Source organism: Macaca mulatta, chromosome 10 (genome assembly GCF_049350105.2).
Source record: "Macaca mulatta isolate MMU2019108-1 chromosome 10, T2T-MMU8v2.0, whole genome shotgun sequence".
Classification (NCBI taxonomy): domain Eukaryota; kingdom Metazoa; phylum Chordata; class Mammalia; order Primates; family Cercopithecidae; genus Macaca; species Macaca mulatta.
The window spans coordinates 5,778,730-5,797,344 of NC_133415.1; the positions used below are offsets into that span (position 1 = coordinate 5,778,730).

Here is an 18,615-nt window from a genome sequence, read left to right on the forward strand (position 1 = left end):
ATTTGATGAAATAGACTTTCATAATAAAAACATTCAACAAGTAAAAGAAAATCAGCAGAAGTAGAAGAAAAGTTTATCATCCTGAGCAAGGCCTTCTGTGAAAACCCCACAGGCAACAACACACTGAAAGACTGAACACTTCCCCACTAAGATCTTAAACAGGACACATATGTCTGCTCTCACCAATTCTACTCAACATTGTATTGGAATTTCCAGTCAGGGCAACCAGGCAAGGAAAAGAAAGAAAAGGCAACCCAACTGGAAAGAAAAAAGTATTATCTACTTGCAAATGGCATGGTCCTGTACAGAGAAAATCCTAAGAATCACATACACAAAAAACTCTACTAAAACTATAAATAAGTTCAGCATGAAAGATTGCAGGATACAAGATTAATATACAAAAATCAGTTGTATTTCTACACATTAGCAATGAATAATCCAAAAATCAAAGGATTCCATTTGCAATACCATCAAAAAGAATAAAATACTTAGAATAAGTTGAACTAACAACATCCAAAACTCATAGACTAAAAACTATAAAACATAACTGAAGAAAATTTAAAAGGCCTAAATAAATAGATGAATATCCTTTATTCATGGATTGGAACACTTAATCTAGGTAAGATGGCAATATTCCCCCAAGTTGGTCTATAGATTCATGTAATTCTTATCAAAATTCCAGCTTTTTAAAATTAACAAATGGAAAAGTTGATCCTAAAATTAGTATGGAAACACAAGGGACCCAGAACAACAACGAAAAAAAAACTGAAAAAGAACAGAGTTGGAAGACTCACACTTTCTGATTTCAAAATTTACTATAAAATTACGGTAATCAAGACACTGTAGTACTGGCAAAGAGAGAAAATGGACTGGAGGGAAAAAAAAAACCACACAACACTGAAGAGAGCTTCAGGGACTTGCAAAACAACAACAGAAGACTAACACTTGTATCTTCAGAGTCTAGGGGAACAGCTCCACATAGCACCCTGGTGACCTTGGACATATCCATGTACACCATGCATGCCAGAGCTTGAACAGCGGCTAATCTGAGTCTTGCCTGCTGACTACCTTGTGATCCTCCCGGAACCCGAGATGGGAGGCCTGAGGCTTCTGAGGCTGTCTCCTTTTTGCTCTTCTGTCTCCCAAGAGAGGCTGTCATGAGACAGGTTCTGATGAGTTTTGCACTAATGAGGTACAGAGCTTTCTGCCCCGCCCCTCTTAGCATATAAAGCCTTTTAACAGCCAAGAAGGGCTCCTCAGGAATGGGGTACCTCACAATTCATATCCTAATCATCCAGGTCTTTGTGGTATCTGGGACAAGGATGAGGAGGAGCTGGCCCCTTTGGCTTCTTCTTTTCTCTGTCTATATAGCAACAAACTGTCTAAAGCTAAAAGTAGATTGTTGTAATTTGTATTACTTTCACAGTCCCATCAGTTGAGCCATAGCCTTGGCCCTGCCTTCGACTATGTGTGTGCCTAAAACATGGACTCCCAGAAGAAGTAGAGACAGAACAAGGGCCTGAAAAAAGTATTCAAACAAATAACAGCTAAAATTTCCCAAATTAACTTCCCCAACTTGGTAAAAGACATAAATCTACTGATTCAAGAAGTTGAGGAGACCCCAAAAAGAGTAAACCCAAAGAAATCTAAGCCAATACCATAATTAACCTCTGAAAAGACAAAGAAAAATCTTAAAAGCAATCAGAGAGAAATAATACATTATCTACGAAGGGTGGCGGTACATTATGTATGGGGGGCAATTTGAATGGCAGTGACTATCTCATCTGCACAGATGCTCACAAGGCTTGCATCAACCTCTGATCTAATGAACTAGCTTCTGCAGCCACAACAGTCTGATCTGTACACTCCAAAGGTGCCGGGGCATTTCACACTGTTTTTTCATACACCAACAATGTCTTTCCCGCTCCTCACCACCTTAAAGAATTCTCTTTGTCCTTAAAGACTCAACTCAAGCCTCACTTTATTCACCTCTTTCACAAGTTCTCCAGATTCTGCTCAAAACCTTTTCTAATTTTGTCAATACGTTAAGTTTTAACTTATTGTTCAATTATCACAATGCCCAAATTTTTACTTAAAACCTCTGCAAGGAAAGTGATCTGTCAGGATGTCCTAAAGCAATCAAATTTCTAACAAGATACTTACGGCCATTCTGATTCAGGATGTTTTTGGTAAGCATCTATGACATCAATTGCAATATTGAGGTTTTCTTCCAGTTCTTTCATTCTTTCATGATTAAGGGATGTAAACAAAATCATTGAAGAGTAGGCAACAATTTTTTTGTCCGGATGATTTAAGCAAGACCTTCCAAACAAGGAAATGAGACTGTTAGCCCAATTTAATAACGTGATAAAATAAAACACAAAAATAACAGTAATACCATTGGCAAATTCACTACATACTAATACTTTTGAGGATTTAAGGGAGAATTATAGCACTTTAAAATAAGTAATTACTTACTGTAAAAATAGTAAATACAAACTTAGTCACAATAAAAAGTATCCAAAATATTAAAGTTGAAGTTGACATAGAACTCAGAAGGCAAAAAAGCAAATAACTTACTATTAGTGATAAAGATTAAAATGATTACATTTATAAAACATTAAAATGTTCATTCTTGTTAGAAAAAAATCAACAGGTACAAAATGATACCTCAATGACTGCTGACACTGCTTTAATAGTCCTTAGGGACAAGATGCCTATAGAAGAGATGGTACAGTGGAGCAAGAAATAGAATTTGGAGTCAGGAGCCTCGCTATAACTCCTAGCTCCTCTAGCTATCAGCCAGGTGGCCTGGGGAAGGTCACTGACATATTGATTGCCAATTATATCGTGTGTTACGCAATATGGTAGGATTTTGCTTTTCATTTAAACTTCGTAATACTCTTCTGAAGGAGATATTATTCATATATTTCAGATAAAGAATTTGTTAACTTCACTTGGCCAATAGCACAAAGCCAGCACCTGACAAAACTGGAATTCAAATTTGGTTATATCTGTCCCATAAATGCATAAAGAGTGAAGGCAAAGAACCTCTCTTAGCTTGTTTTCTGGTATAAAAAATAAAATACAATAAAAAAAACCTTCTCTATTTCATAGGATTTTTATGACGATCAAATGAGATCTAAAAGCAACATGTAAACTTTAAGACTTCTCTGACTGTCCTACACTTAAGCCTCTCCCTTGCTTTTCCATTACACCCTGGATTTACCCTAATTACCTTAGTTCTTACATCACAACGTACGTGCCTGTTCCTTTATTTCCCTGACCAAAGAATGAAATCGTCAAGAATAACGAATATATAAGTTACCACCGTATTCTAATCATCTATCCCACAACCTGGCAGATATTAGGTGTCCAAAATGTTTTAAGGGAATGAATTCTCAAAGATAAGCAATGTCTGTTTCTGTAGCTTGAATTTCATAATTCTCTTCTTCCACCTAAGCTCAAATATCATTCATATATATATAGCATGAATATATATACACCTTCAACTTTTAATTATTTGCAGAAATTTGAGAAATTCCATGAGCTAGAAGTGAATTAGAGTTTATCCAATCTTAACACTAAACTTCACGGAGGAGCCCAGGAAAGCTGTACAACCAGGAAGGCCAGCACAGAATTTAAGCAGCACAGTGTTTACAATGAGCATAGGCTTTGGATTCAGATGGCAGCAATGGGTTTAAACTCTAGCTCTGCCATTTACCAGTGATAAGCTTCAGGTCTCTCATCTGTCCAGATGGGGAGACAGTAACACTTACTCTGCAGGCTATTGTGAGAACAGAAGAAATACACGGATAATGCCCAGTTCAGGGTAGGTACACAACAGCTGCTGCCCTGCTGTGCTGCTTATACTGTTGCAACCACCAGAGTTACTCCATTCATTGGCACCAAAGCCTGGATTCGAAGCCAGGCCTCCTGCTCCCAGACTGTGCCTTTCATACGGTATATTGACTCTATTGCCTGCTCACCTTTTACCTCAATGCTCAATTTCTTATGTACAGAGCTGGTTTTTAAGGAGTAGAATCACCAGAAAAAGTACCAGGATCCAATCCAGATAAATGGAATGGTTACCCACTTCTTACACTGATAAACGGACTGGTTACCCATTTCTTACATGGATAAACTGATTGTTTACCCACATCATCTTCTTACCTTCCAAAACATACAGCATTGTGCTGAACATATCAGTATTCAATACATAAAGAATTTTAATTCACTGCCCATATTTTGATGTTTTATTTTAATTGTGTTTCTTATAAATTTCAGTGTCCGTAACAATATTACTTACTTTATCCACGACTTTCATTTTCGTAAAAGTAAACTGATATACAAGCAAGGGCACAAATCTTAAGTGTACATACAGCTCAATGAACAAAGTTTGGATATGTACACATCCATGTAACCACCACTAAGGTCAAGATATAGACGAACACTTCTAGGACCCAGGTGTTTCCCTAGTGCCCTCTCCCAGCTGGCACCCACCCACCAAGAACAACTACTATCCTGAACTCTATTACAGAGGGTTACTTTTCGAACTTTATATAAAATGGAAAAATATAACCACAATCTTCTCACAAGTTAGAAACATTCTTATCAATATACTCACAAAAACAGTTCTGGAAAAGCATGTACCCAAACAATAGACTGGGAATCTTCATTCCGTGAGGCAATGTTGCCTAAAAACTGCAGGCCACAGCGAAAAGCTAAGAATATATAAAAGTTTAAAATAAATAAATAAATGATTAAACATAATAAATAAATACATCTTAAGAAATATTCTCCATGTTATTAAACAGAAAGTTTCTGCTTGCTTCTTGTAAAAATTAAGGTCTCTCTCCACAAGGTCACTTTGGGAATAACATGAATATGCCATGGCTGGGCGCGGTGGCTCACGCCTGCAATCCCAGTACTTTGGGAGGCCAAGGCAGGTGGATCACTTGAGGCCAGGAGTTGGAGACCAGCCTGGCCAATATGCTGAAACCCCATCTCTACTAAAAGTACAAAAAATTACTCAGGAGGCTGAGGCATGAGAATTGCTTGAACCTGGGAGGCAGAGGTTGCAGTGGGCCGAGATCATGCCACTTGCACTCCAGCCTGGGAGACAGAGTGAGACTCTGTTTCAATAAAAAAAAAAAAAAAAATTAATATGCCTTATCAAAACAATATACTCTACATACAAAATTGATTAACTTATTGCCTGGGTGCAGAGGCTCATATCTGTAATCCCAGCACTTTGGGAAGACGGGGTGCGGAGGGGGGAGCGGATCACCTGAGGTCAGGAGTTAGAGACCAGCCTGAGCAACATGGTGAAACCCCGTCGCTACTAAAAATACAAAAATTAGCTGGGCGTGGTGGCAGGCGCCTGTAATCCCAGCGACTCAGGAGGCTGAGGCAGGGAGAACTGCTTGAACCTAGGAGGCAGAGGTTCCAGTGAGCCGAGATCAAGCCACTGCATCCAGCCTGGGAGACAGACCCAGAGACTCCATCTCAAAAAAAAAAAAAAAAAAAAAAAAAAAGATTTCTACTGAATATTTTGGAATATTAACACTCAAATCTGTGTAAAACTTAACATGCAAAAAGCCAACAGTATAGGTTGATCTGACAACCAACTGACCCAACAACTCATCAGGCACCTAAGATTAACGCTCGGGATCAGAACACAATTCTGAAAAGGAAAAGGCTTAAAGATGTCCCAGACACAAGAAAAGAAAACTCCAGACAGGTACAAATGACAGTTTACTTTACCAAACAGCTTATCAACTGATCTTTATGTAAATACTGCAAATGTTATGAAGACCCTCAAAAATCCCAACATTATTTTTACAGATTAAGAAAGAATAAAGGCCAAAAACAACACCAATAACTCAATTAAAGTAACTCATGCTTGTGTTTACATAAAATTTGATGAGCATAATATATTCGTCACACCACTGCAATTATTCCCTGAAAATAATACTCTAAATATTATTTTGACAATGTAATTACAGTTCTTACCTCAAGTGTGGTAACAAAAAACTGGCACACATACCCTGCTAAAAAATCTACCTAGAATAAAGTTCTCACAGAAAAAGAGTCAAAAGAGTACAGGCGCTTTGTTAGGAGCCAGAATACTTTTATTTAAAAGATTATTTGTATTAGGTTTGAACTAACACACCATAAAATTTTTTCTAAGTTTCACTGCTGAATCCAAATTTCATTGTTGAATTCCAACTAAAATTCAGTCATTTCACTACCTGCCATTTTCAAGGTGATGAGAAATATTACTTCCTTTCCATTTTCCTTCTTGCCTCAATAATATCCTTCCAATAATATCTGTGGCTAAACACAAGCCATCTACTAAATAGGAACACAACTGAAAAATTAAATAAGACCTGAATAAATGGAGAGATGTTCTATATTCATGAACTTGAAAACTCAATAGTGTTAAGATGGCAATTCTTACCAAACTGATCTATAGATTCAATATCATCCCAAGTATCTACAACATATAGAAAACCTTTACAACTCTACAAGAAATAGACACAAACAGATCAATTAAAAACTGGACAAAGGACTCATATAGACATTTCTCCAAAGATTTACAAATGGCCAGTAAGTACGTGATCATTTAGGAAATGCAAATGGAAACCACAATGAAGTACCCCCACTTCACATCCACCAGGATGACTACAACACAGAAATAAAGAGTCAGCAAGGATGCAAGGAACGGGAACATTCATACGGTGTCGGCAAAAAGTAATATGATTCAGCTGCTATGGAAAAGTCTGACAGCTCTTAAATGTTAAGCACAGAGTTACCATATGACCCAGCAATTCTATTCCTAGATGTACACCCAAAAGAATTAAAAACAGATAAACAAATGCATGTACCAGCATGTTCACAACAGCATTACTCATGATAGCCAAAAGGTGGAAACAACCTAAATGTCCAACAAACGATGAATGGATAAACAAAATATGATGCATCAACACAACAGAGTATCATTCCACCATAAAAAGGAACGAAGTCATGATACACACTACAAGGTGGATGAACCTTAAAAACATTATGCTCAGTGAAAGGAGTCAGACACCAAAGGTGACATATTAATTCTATGATTCCATTTATATGAAATATCCAGAGTAGGTAAATCTACAGAGACAGAATGCAAAAGAGTGGTTGCCAGGGGCTATGGGGAGGCAGAAAGAGAGCAACTACTCAGTGAAAACAGGGTATCCTTTTGGGGTGATTTTCAGGCTGGGCGCAGTGGCTCATGCCTGTAATTCCAGCACTTTCGGAGGCCGAGGTGGGTGGATCGCCTGAGGTCAGGAGTTCGAGACCAGCCTGGCCAACGTGGTGAAACCCTGTCTCTACTAAAAACACAAAAATTAGCCAGGCGTGGTGGTGGGCGCCTGTAATCCCAACTACTCAGGAGGCTGAGGCAGGAGAATCACTTGAAGCTGGGAGGCGGAGACTGCAGTGAGGCGAGATTGTGCCATTGCACTCCAGCATGGGCAACAAGAGCGAAACTCCATCTCAAAAACAAAAACAATTTAATTAGGTAGAGATGGTAGTTGCACAATACTGTCAATGTACTAAATGCCACTCGATTGTTCACTTTAAAATGGTTAACAATATGTGAATCTCAGATCAATAAAAAATAATTAAACTCATATAAATGCAACTACCTAAATTAAGAACAACTCTTAATACAGCTAACAGGTAATAGGTCTTTGAGAATCTACCCTCTCAGACTAGGAATACGAGTAAATAGCCAAGCTAATAACCAAATAACCAGTTTACTCCTCAATGACAAACTGGTTCATAAAAGTAGTTTCAGGTGGCCGGGCGCGGTGGCTCATGTCTGCAATCCCAGCACTTTGGGAGGCCAAGGCGGGTGGATCACGAGGTCAGGACATCGAGACCATCCTGGATAACACGGTGAAACCCCGTCTCTACTAAAATTACAAAAATTTAACAGGGCATGGTGGCGGGCGCCTGTAGTCCCAGCTACTCAGGAGGCTGAGGCAGGAGAATGGCGTGAACCTGGGAGGCAGAGCTTGCAGTGAGCCGAGATTGCGCCACCGCACTCCAGCCTGGGTGACAGAGCACGACTCCGTCTCAAAAAAAAAAAAAAAAGTAGTTTCAGGTATCTTCTCCGTTAAATTTTTTCTTAGGGCATCTACCTGCTTCAGTGAAAATCTTGTGAAGAATGAAATAATCTTTTACCATATATTGTAAAAACTAAACACATCTTTTATGGCACATTTGGGATACAGCAGAAAAACGAGATACTGGACTGAGGGGGACATGGAGTCGAAGATTTTTTAAATGAAAAATGGGAGAGCATATTATATGCTGATGAAAATGATGGAGTAAAGAGGAAAAAAACAGAGGCTGCCTGAGAGCAAGGGGATAATTTCAGGAGAAAAGCTTCTGCGTGGGCAAGTGGCGATGAAATCCAGCACATGGTGGAGGGGCTGGCTCCACTCTAATAGTTATTTAATCACAGCATTTGTACGGCACTTCCCCTTTGCTTCTTTATTTAGGGTATATCATTAAAAGAGAAACCTCCTTCTGCCCACCACAGCACTGCAGCTCTGGAGCGCCACACTGCCCGCCCCATCAGGATTGTCAATTGTGAAACACAGTACATTCTGAACTCTCTTTCTCAATTACTATACCACATAGAGACCTCAAAACAGCTGCCTTCCCAAGTGACACAGTGAAACACGGACTTTACTGCTAATTTATAATTCCCTAATTTTGAGTACTGATGCTCCCATTTTATTATAAAATGGAGCTACAGAAGTATCTTTAAATATACAATATCGTAAAAACATTTCACAACTAAATCCTACATCCTTTCAATTTCTTGAGACTATTTTAGAAACTACTAATGCTCAAAAAAACGTGGCAATGCACTTTGTGTGTAAATTCTCAAAGAAAGTAATTAATTTTTAATTACCATTTCCTAAAGGAATAGTTCAAAATCAAATAGCAAGATCTAAGAATTTTTAGCAAATTGAGTTTAAAATGAAAACACTAGGAAATCACAGAAATTAAACCAAGCCAGGCAGTGGCTCTAACATGCTAATTTAGCCTATTTCACCTGTGAAATAAGACCGTCACCTCTAGTTCTTGTCTATCTACCAAGAGAAGCACACATATTAACATCAATAGAAATATGCCTCATGTGGCCAGGTGCGATAGTTCACACCTGTAATCTCAGCACTTTAGGAGGCCGAGGCGTGTGGATTACATGGTCAGGAGTTCAAGACCAGCCTGGCCAAAATGGCGAAACCCCATCTCTACTAAAAAAACACAAAAAATTACCCGGGCACTGTGGCAGGTGCCTGTAATCTCAGCTACTCAGGTGGCTAAGGCAGGAGAATCGCTTGAACCCCGGGGGAAAGCGGCAGTTGCAGTGAGCCAATATTGCACCACTGCATTCCAGCCTGGGCAAGAGAGTTAAGACTCCGTCTCAAAAAAAAAAAAAAAAAAAAAAAATGCCTCATGTTATATGCGAAGTACAGGCATTAAAGCTGTATATAAAACAATTTTTGTAAATCAAATTATATTTTAAATGCAACTGGAGATTTCTCATTTAAAGGATAGCCATTGAATTATAAGGTAAAGACATTATTACAACAACAATGAAATTTAACCTATAATCTAGCACATCTAACTTATCCACCTGGAAATTTACATTAAAATTTTCTAGGGTGTTTTTTTTTGTTTTTTTGTTTTTCTGTTTTTGAGACAGGGTCTTGCTCTGTCACCCAGGCTGGAAGTGCAGTGGCATGATCTCAGCTCACTACAACTTCCACCTCCGAGGCTCAAGCGATCTTCCTACCTCAGCCTCCAAGTAGCTGGGACTATAGGTGTGTGCCACCATGCCCAATTATTTTTTCTTTTTTTCTTTTTTTTTTTTTGAGACAGAATTTTGCTCTTGTCACCCAGGCTGGAGTGCAATGGCATGATCTCGGCTCACTGCAACCTCCACCTCCTGGGTTCAAGCGATTCTCCTGCCTCAGCCTCCCAAGTAGCTGGGATTACAAGTATGCTCCATCACGCCCAGATAATTTTTGTATTTTTAGTAGAGATGGGGTTTCACCATGTTGGCCAGGCTGGTCTTGAACTCCTGACCTCAAGTGATCCGCCCACCTCAGCCTCCCAAAGTGCTGGGATTACAGGCATGAGCCATTGCACCCAGTCTTTGTATTTTTTTAGAAATGGGGTTTCACCATGTTGCCCAGGCTGGTCTTGAACCCCTGAGCTCAAGCAATCTGTCCACCTCGGCATCTCCAAGTGCTAGGATTACAGGCATAAGCTACAGCACCCAGCCTACATTAAGATTTTCTTATCAAATAATTTAGGTTTACCCATAAAGTATTTCAATTCCTGGGACAAAGAGATCATATATTAAAAATCTATGTTTTTTTTAACATTATGTTAAGATAATAACCACTGTCCAATGGAAAGGTGTTGATGCTAGAAAAACAAAGACCAAAACCATTCTACTAATGAGTCGAAAGAAGCTTGGTGTTTCTCTTAATCCCACGTCAACAACCATTAACAATCAGAGCTAAGTTCCATTTTCATCACACTAGACATTTGGCTTAGACACTTAACATGTGGCTCCCCTCAATGGAATGTGAGCTCTCTAAGGGCAGAGATTTTTTTGTCTGTTTTTGTCACTGTTTGAATCACACCCAAAACTAGACCAGGGCCTGTCACGTTCATAAATATTAAAAGATGGTCTATTAGTCTTACCACAGACTGGGCGGCTTAAACAACAGACATTTATTTTTACACAGTTCTGTGGTTAGAGGTGTGTCAACAGGGCTGATATCTTCTGAGGTCTCTCTCCTTGGCCTGTAGATGGTCATCTTCTCCCTGTGTCTTCACATGGTCTTTACTCTGTGCATGGCCATGTCCTAATTTCCTCTTCCTATGAGGACACCAGTCATATACCCCCATTTGACCTTAACTACCTTAATTACCTCTTTAAAGATCCTATCTCCAAATTCAGTCACATTCTGGGTACTGGGGGTTAGGACCATGCTGTGATCTGAATATCTGTGCCCCTCCAAAATTCCTATGCTGAAATCTAATCCCCAACATGCCAGTATAAGATGGAGCCTTTGGGAAGTGACCAGGTCATGATGGTGGAGCCCTCGTGAATGGGATTAGTGCCCTTATAAAAGGGGCCCAGGGAGCTTGTTTGCGCCTTCTGCCTTCCACCTTCCACCATAGGAGAACAAAGCAAGAGGCACCATCTACGAGGACAAGAGCAGCCCTCGCAAAATACCCAGTCTGCTTAATCTTGGACTTTCCAGCCTCCAGAACTGTAAGCAATACATTTCTGTTGTTTATAAACTACCCAGCCTAAGGCATTTTGTTATAGCAACTGGAACAGACAGACTTCAACATACAAATGTGAAAGGAACAAAATTCAGCCATTCAGGAAGGGAAGTTGCTACAATTTTATAATTATTTAATATTTCACTATTAAAGTTTCCCTATCTCATGAAATACAGAACATGCGTTTCAATGAATGATGTTAATACTCAAAGTACTGGTTTTGAACCCTTTATAAAGATATAAATAACCCATGAATTATATTGCACGCTACCTGTCAACAGAGCTTCCTGTTCCACTCGCAGTTCACGAAACAGAAGAATCAAATCAACAGCAACACCAATCGTATCCAAGTTCCTGTATCCGGTTTTTAAAAAAAGACAAAATTAGACATGTTCATTCATTCATATATTGTCTATGGCTGTTTCTGCACTATAATGGGAGAGCTGAGAAATCTGACAGAGATTACAAAACCTAAATTTATTATCTGGCTCTTAACAGGAAAAGTATAGCAACCCTAGCAGTAGGGGTTATATTTATATGCAGAGCCAACTGCTTTCAACAGTTTTCTTTGAGCACTTCCTGAAGTTTCCCATGACTCAGATTCTTTGCTTTATTGTATTATACCCCATGCCATGCATTCTTGGCAAAAGCAGTCCCAGTCCACGCAAAGTGCAAAAGATGTAAAAAGATCTAGGCCTTAATAGCATCACACCTTTTAATTAACTCTTTCTTTAGCGACTTAAAATAAAACATCAGAAAAATATGTACTAGTTGCAATCTGCATCTTGACTGGCTCAGAAATACTGGCCTTAGTTAAGCTTGGCCACAGTCTTTACTAGAATCTTTATTGTATTTCTAACTAGAAAATTCTTTTCTGAAAATTGCTGCCCTAAATGGTTGAAATTTTCCTTTAAAAATCAACAGTGAATAATAACACAATCGGAGAAGGGAAGAGGCAGAAAAATTAACACCCTTAAATGTTCCTTTTCATTTCAGCCCAACCATAAGTTGCATGCAATAAAAAGATCTTATCACAAACAGCACAGCCCTTGCTTTGCTGGCCCTACCAAAAGACCACCGATAACTTACTTGTCATAGTATTTATTTTTGTAATGTTTGAATTTTTATAGTTTGCATATATTACTCAAAAAAGAAAATAAAAATTGACTGCTTTGAAAGAAAGTATTAACATAAACTTGTACATTCGTTCCTGAGGCAGAGGAAGAAACATTTAAAGTTTACTGAGCATGCAATCTGCATTAGGCATTTACATAAGTAATCTCATTTACACCCCATAACCAGCCTGTCTGGAAGACATTGCTTACCCAGTTTTACAGAGGAGAAAACTGATACTCAGGAAGACCAAGTCACCTGTCCAGGGTCAGGACAGAGCAGTCAGCCACAACAGGACCAGTGTGTAAGGCTCAGGACAGCAAGGGTAGACTGCATTTTTTTTTTTTTTTTTGAAACAGAGTCTCACTCTGTTGCCCAGGCTAAAGTGCAGTGGTACAATCTTGGCTCACTGCAACCTCCACTTTCCTGGTTCAAGCAATTCTCCTGCCTCAGCCTCCAGAGTAGCTGGGACTACAGATGTGTGCCACCACACCCAGCTAATTTTTTATTTTTAGTAGAGACGGAGTTTCACCATGCTGGCCAGGCTGGTCTCGAACTCCTGACTTCAGGTGATCTGCCCACCTCAGCCTCCCAAAGTGCTGGGATTACAGGCATGAGCCACTGCGCCCGGCCCAAACTGCTTTTGAGTGTAAGGGCAGACTGCTTTTGAGCTTAAGCTTTACAGTCAGATGTCTAGATATGGAGAGAATGTTCCCAGCCTCTCTTACTTAACGAGTGACTCTCAGACAAGTTATTTAACCTCTCCAAGTTACAGTTTCTTCTTTTGTAAAAATGGAAAAATTTCTTGAGTTTGTTCTAAGAATTAAAGAAGATACTACAAGCAAAGCACTTGGGACAAAGCCCAACGCCGAAGGCAGGCTCAACAAATGCTCACTCCTTTCCCCACCAGGTTAGCCAAGCACAAAGTGTATCTGCCAGCCACAGTCAAAAGTCAGTTCTAAGGCTCTCCTTTCCTTCCCCATCACACTAGAGCACCTCCTAACTGGAAAAGGACAAAAGAAACTAGCCTTCTGGCCAGATGCTTCTAGCATATAACTAGTTACGTTTTAGAATGCTGACTGTTATTATCAAGATTATTATTGTTTCTATCCATTTATCTGCAAATGGATGGCAGGTTTGGTTTAGTATTGAAGTTACACGACTTACTTTTTACCCTCTCTCTTTTGATCTTAAAAATCTCATTAATCATATCAAAGCCTCGGGTATATGTGTCTAACCGAAGGGAGTCCCTCAAATGGCTTCTGGACCAGCCCAAGCTCACCCGTCACAGCGGTGACAGGGAAGCCTGGAGGCTCTGTCTACATCCAAGTCCAGGAAAGAAAGTGAGCATCCTGTTTGTGGCTTCCGACTTCAAGTAAAAATTTTTAATAAAAAGCAAGTTCCACAAAATCAAAGAAGAAAGATGCTGGGTTCCGGGAGGAGACAGTAACATGTAAAAGCAAAGAGCACTGGACAGCTCACCTGCTCATGTTTTAACTACTTTTAAAAATGTGCACATCATAAAATAGGTGGAAACAGAGCTTGGAACTTCACACGATCTTTAGGAAAGACAGGTCATCTTGTAAATTTACAAAATATGCTTCTTGTTCAAACACAAAAGTAACATAATTAAAAGTAATTAAAACATTTACAACCTGAGGTCAAGAACTACATATAAACTTATGCAGGTAAAATCTAGGAACAAAGACTCAAAATCAGCTTCAAAACACTATGAAGAACCAAATACCTCAAAACATGTGATAAAAACCAACAAGAAATCTAACCCCTGATGTTAAACACATTCTATTATTTTATACACTAGTCAGAGAGACTCCAATGGCAAGGCCTGTAGAGGGCCTCTCCCCGCAGATGTAAAGGGCAATCCTGCAGTAAAAGTGGGTGATACTACCATGCCAATTTTTTTTTTTTCCTGAGACAGGGTCTCACAACGTGGCCCAGTCTGGAGCAACGGCATCATCTCAGCTTACTGCAACCTCTGCCTCTCCCCGGCCCAAGCAATCCTCCCACCTCAGCCTCCTGAGTAGCTGGGATTACAGGTGCTCACCATCACGTCCAGCTAACTTTTTGTATTTATTTGTAGAGACAGGGCCTCGCCATGTTGCCCAGGCTGGTCTTGAACTCCTGGACTCAAGCAATCCTCCTGCCTCAGCCTCCGAAATTGCTGGGATTACAGGCATGAGCCACCTCGCCCAGCCCCAAACAACTTCTAACAGATAAACCAAATGACAGAACCAGCATGCACATAGACAAAGAAACAGAATCCAAGGTACGTGTGTAACTACCTGATTGAATTCTGGTTCACAGAACACTCTATGCAAGCATTGCGAAGACACCTGAAGCATTCTGTTATTAACTGCAGACTGGAAGCCAGGTTTTCCACTTGGGATGGATCTCTGCAGGCAAGCTCAACGGCATGAGAGGATTTCTTCAGGATATCCAGAACTCTTTGGAAGATAGTCCTGGGTGCTGTTTCTCTGAAAAAGGATAAAATTATCACAAACCAGAAAAAAAGATTATGATTTCCAAATGTCCTGTTCAGAAAACTGTTTTTATCTACCATTGTGGGGAGGTAGGCTAGGCTTATCTGTTCTAGCTCCTTAATTTACAACACCAAATAAAAGATCTACACATGTTGAGCACTTACTATGCAGCAGACACTGTTCTTGTCCCTTTTCATGTATTATCTCAGTCTTTGCAATAGCCTTATGAAGCCAACACTGTCCTCTCCAGGTACAGATAAGGTAAGTGAAGTAGAGATGGTAACTTGCCCAAATCATTCAGCCAAAAACTGGCAGAACCACAAAGCCAACGGAAGCACTCTGGCCTAAGGACTTCCATTACCCATGACAACCCAAATCCCAGTTCCAGGGACTATTCATGCTTATGGATTTGCCCTTAATCAGAAGAACACAGTATCTTTATTTAATGTTCCAGACAGAGAATATAGTCCGGTCCTCTGTCACCCAATATGTACCCAAGTTCAGTTATAAGAAACAATATTCCTGTAGGACAAGGATACTATCTACTCTGTAGACACAGTGAGGCTGACAACATACACACCAAACTTCTACACAGTCAACTACATAGATGGGAGAGAAAGGAGGGAGGGAGAATATAAAGTGTGCCCGTTCTTCCACCAAGAATGTATGCCCAGGGAGAAAGATGAACCTGTGGCTGTTCCCTCTGGGCATCTCAGTCTCTGCGTGCTTCTCATGCCAGGAGTACTGCCTGCACTGGCTATCATTCCAGAGCTCTGAAGATAAGAATTTTTTGTGCAACATGGCACCTAAATGCAAGCCAACTTCCTCATTCCATAAATCCCCTAAAGAAACAGCAAATCTCTTTTAATGTTAGAAGTAAAGTTGCCACATTGAACAATTTAAGAGATTCTATAAATGCCAAATGATTCAGACCATATGAATTTTCTCCTTTTGCTCTCACTGTAGATTCACAGTGCCCTACTTTTCACCCTTGGATTGAGCCAGACCAGCAAGGAGCCACATGTTCATTCAGAACTCCAGACACTGAGCTGCCCAGGTTATGGAGCTGCTCAGTTGCTGCAGAAGACACCTATGGAGGCCCCTTTCCTGGGGCCACAGGAAACACTTCTCTCCTTGAACTTCAGTACCACGGCTTCTTATACACCAAGCGATGTGTGTTTTTATCTTACGAACAGACAATAGAACTCACATTATTTATTATGGTTTCTCTCTGTTGGGGCCTTTCTTAAGTCTGGAGTCAAATTTATGACCCAAACAATATGAATCCTTATTTTTTCTATCTGGCTTTTCCACTCTCCGTAATTTCCCCCCTGATCTTTTTCTCATATTTATTTTTTAAGGCATCTCAAATTTGGTTTTGGAAAGAGGCAGAGTATAAACTAATTAAAAACTGGGAAACTGCACATAAAATAATTTGTCTATGTCTCCCCCAGTCAACCCTCTGAGTGTAGATAATGAAACTCTGACTCAGTGTCTCGGCAACTGAGTGACCAAATTAAAAAATGAAAATTCAAGGGTACAGCACTAATCCTGCCTCAATAAACTGTATGAAACAAGTATATAAGCCATTTTTAGTGACAACATTGCCATAAGAAGAATATTCACTAACAATATTTGTTTGTTTTTGAGACGGAGTTTTGCTCTGTCGCCCAGGCTGGAGTTGCACTGGCACAATCTCAGCTCACTGCAACCTCCGCCTCCCGGGTTCAAGTGATTCTTCTGCCTCAGCCTGCCGAGTAGCTGGGACTATAGGCACACGCCACCACACCCAGCTAATTTTTGTATTTTTAGTAGAGACAGGGTTTCACCATATTGACCAGGCTGGTCTCGAACTCCTGATCTCGTGATCTGCCTACCTCGGCCTCCCAAAGTGCTGGGGTTACAGGTGTGAGCCACCACACCCAGCCGATTCACTAACACTCTTAAGGTAACTTTAAGGAGTACCAAATATATTGTAGACACTAATAAGCTAAGAAAATACCCAGCAGTTTAAAACACTATGAAGAATGCTAAGGCTGATCACAATTTCTAGGACAAAGAACAAATCTAATCACCTCTATCTGCCCCATCTGCATGAAGTTTTGAAGCCATTTATTATTTAATATTACAGTCAAATAAAAGTAGAGCACTGCAACTTGAATAAGCTTCAATGACGCCTCTCTTTTCCTACTAAGATGACTAAGTATGTGTATTTACAGCTGCAAGAAAGCAGCGAGAATTATTTCTTTCACCTGATCCTTTGCTGTCTGCCTCTCACATGGGAACTATCTTTCCCCCGTGAATGATCTTCCCTGAAGTCATTCCTTGCAATCTTAACATCTGTTTTACTCAAAATCAGTATCTAGCACAGCAAAAGCTTTGGAATCAAACTATGGTACAGACTAAACAAGACAGAAGAAAAGCAATATTCTTAAAATGTGAAAAATGATATCCCGACCACAAAATAAATATTAAGTCATAAACTATGTTGTCAATAATTCCCAATGCTACATGTTAATTTGTTATATATGCACCATGCATTTATAATAATTTTAACGAAATGAAAAGCATTTAACTGAGCTAAGGCCAACCAAAAGATTCCTGAAATCCAAATAACTATTAATAGCGACTAAAGAGTAATCATGACAGCATCTATTTGGCATACAATAATTCGCGTTTGCGGTATAAAGAAAAAATAATGTGGGGCTGTGATCACTGTCATATGCTCTCCCCAGGTTGTACACCATGGATTCCTAAAAACTCCCGATTTCGCCAATCTTCTGTCTTTGCTCAAACATATCCCACCACCAGAAGAAAGTCCTCTCCAAATCTCCCAGTCCTCTGCCTGGGAGAAATTTGCATCTCCTTTTTTTTTTTTTTTGAGATGGAGTCTTGCTCTGTTGCCCAGGCTGGAGTGCAGTGGCGTGATCTCAGCTCACTGCAACCTCCACCTCCCGGGTTCAAGCGATTATTCTGCCTCAGCCTCCCAAGTAGCTGGGACTACAAGTGCATGCCACCACGCCCGGCTAATTTTTTTATATTTTAGTAGAGACAGAGTTTCACCATGTTGGCCAGGCTGGTCTGAATCTCCTGACCTCGTGATCCGCCCACCTCGGCCTCCCAAAGTGCTGGGATTACAGGCGTGAGCCACCGCGCCCAGCCTGAGTCTCCTTTTAAACCTTTGGAAAACTCACAGACCTGGTGAAACTCCTCCACTTTTCCAGACAAACAGGCTCCCTCTATGTCGCCCTGGAGCTCTGTTCATAAGACTGGAATAACTTGTCCCCATCCAATAATATTTACTCATCCTATCTCCCCAGTTAGACTGTTAAGTCCTTGAAAAATAGAGACTATTTTATTCTTTTCTATATCTCTAGGGCCCAGAATTGGCACTCACTAACTGAATTTGTTCAAGTTTTAAACAGTGATGAGACTGTTCACACACTCAAAAGTGGCCCCTGACTGCATCACAGCCTTGCTATGTAATCCAAGCACTTACAGAGCTTGTGCTCAGAGCTAGACATCAGGCCTGATACAGGCAGTGACATCAGTGCTCTTTGAGTCAGCAACTGAAAGAAGGGGAAACTGAGGCATCAGCTCACCCCTCCCTTTCCCATTAAGAAATCCATATAAT

At 40.1% G+C, this 18,615-nt stretch overlaps 1 protein-coding gene across 1 annotated transcript in view; it reads right to left on the reverse strand.

The window, feature by feature from the left end:
- ATXN10 (ataxin 10) overlaps positions 1–18,615 on the reverse strand; it is a gene marked incomplete in the record, with an annotated part of 184,556 nt that overhangs the window by 142,045 nt on the left and 23,896 nt on the right. The window contains 4 exon segments of the mRNA NM_001260745.1: positions 2,164–2,322; positions 4,628–4,724; positions 11,639–11,721; positions 14,784–14,975. Coding sequence (NP_001247674.1) covers positions 2,164–2,322; positions 4,628–4,724; positions 11,639–11,721; positions 14,784–14,975 — 531 coding nt within the window.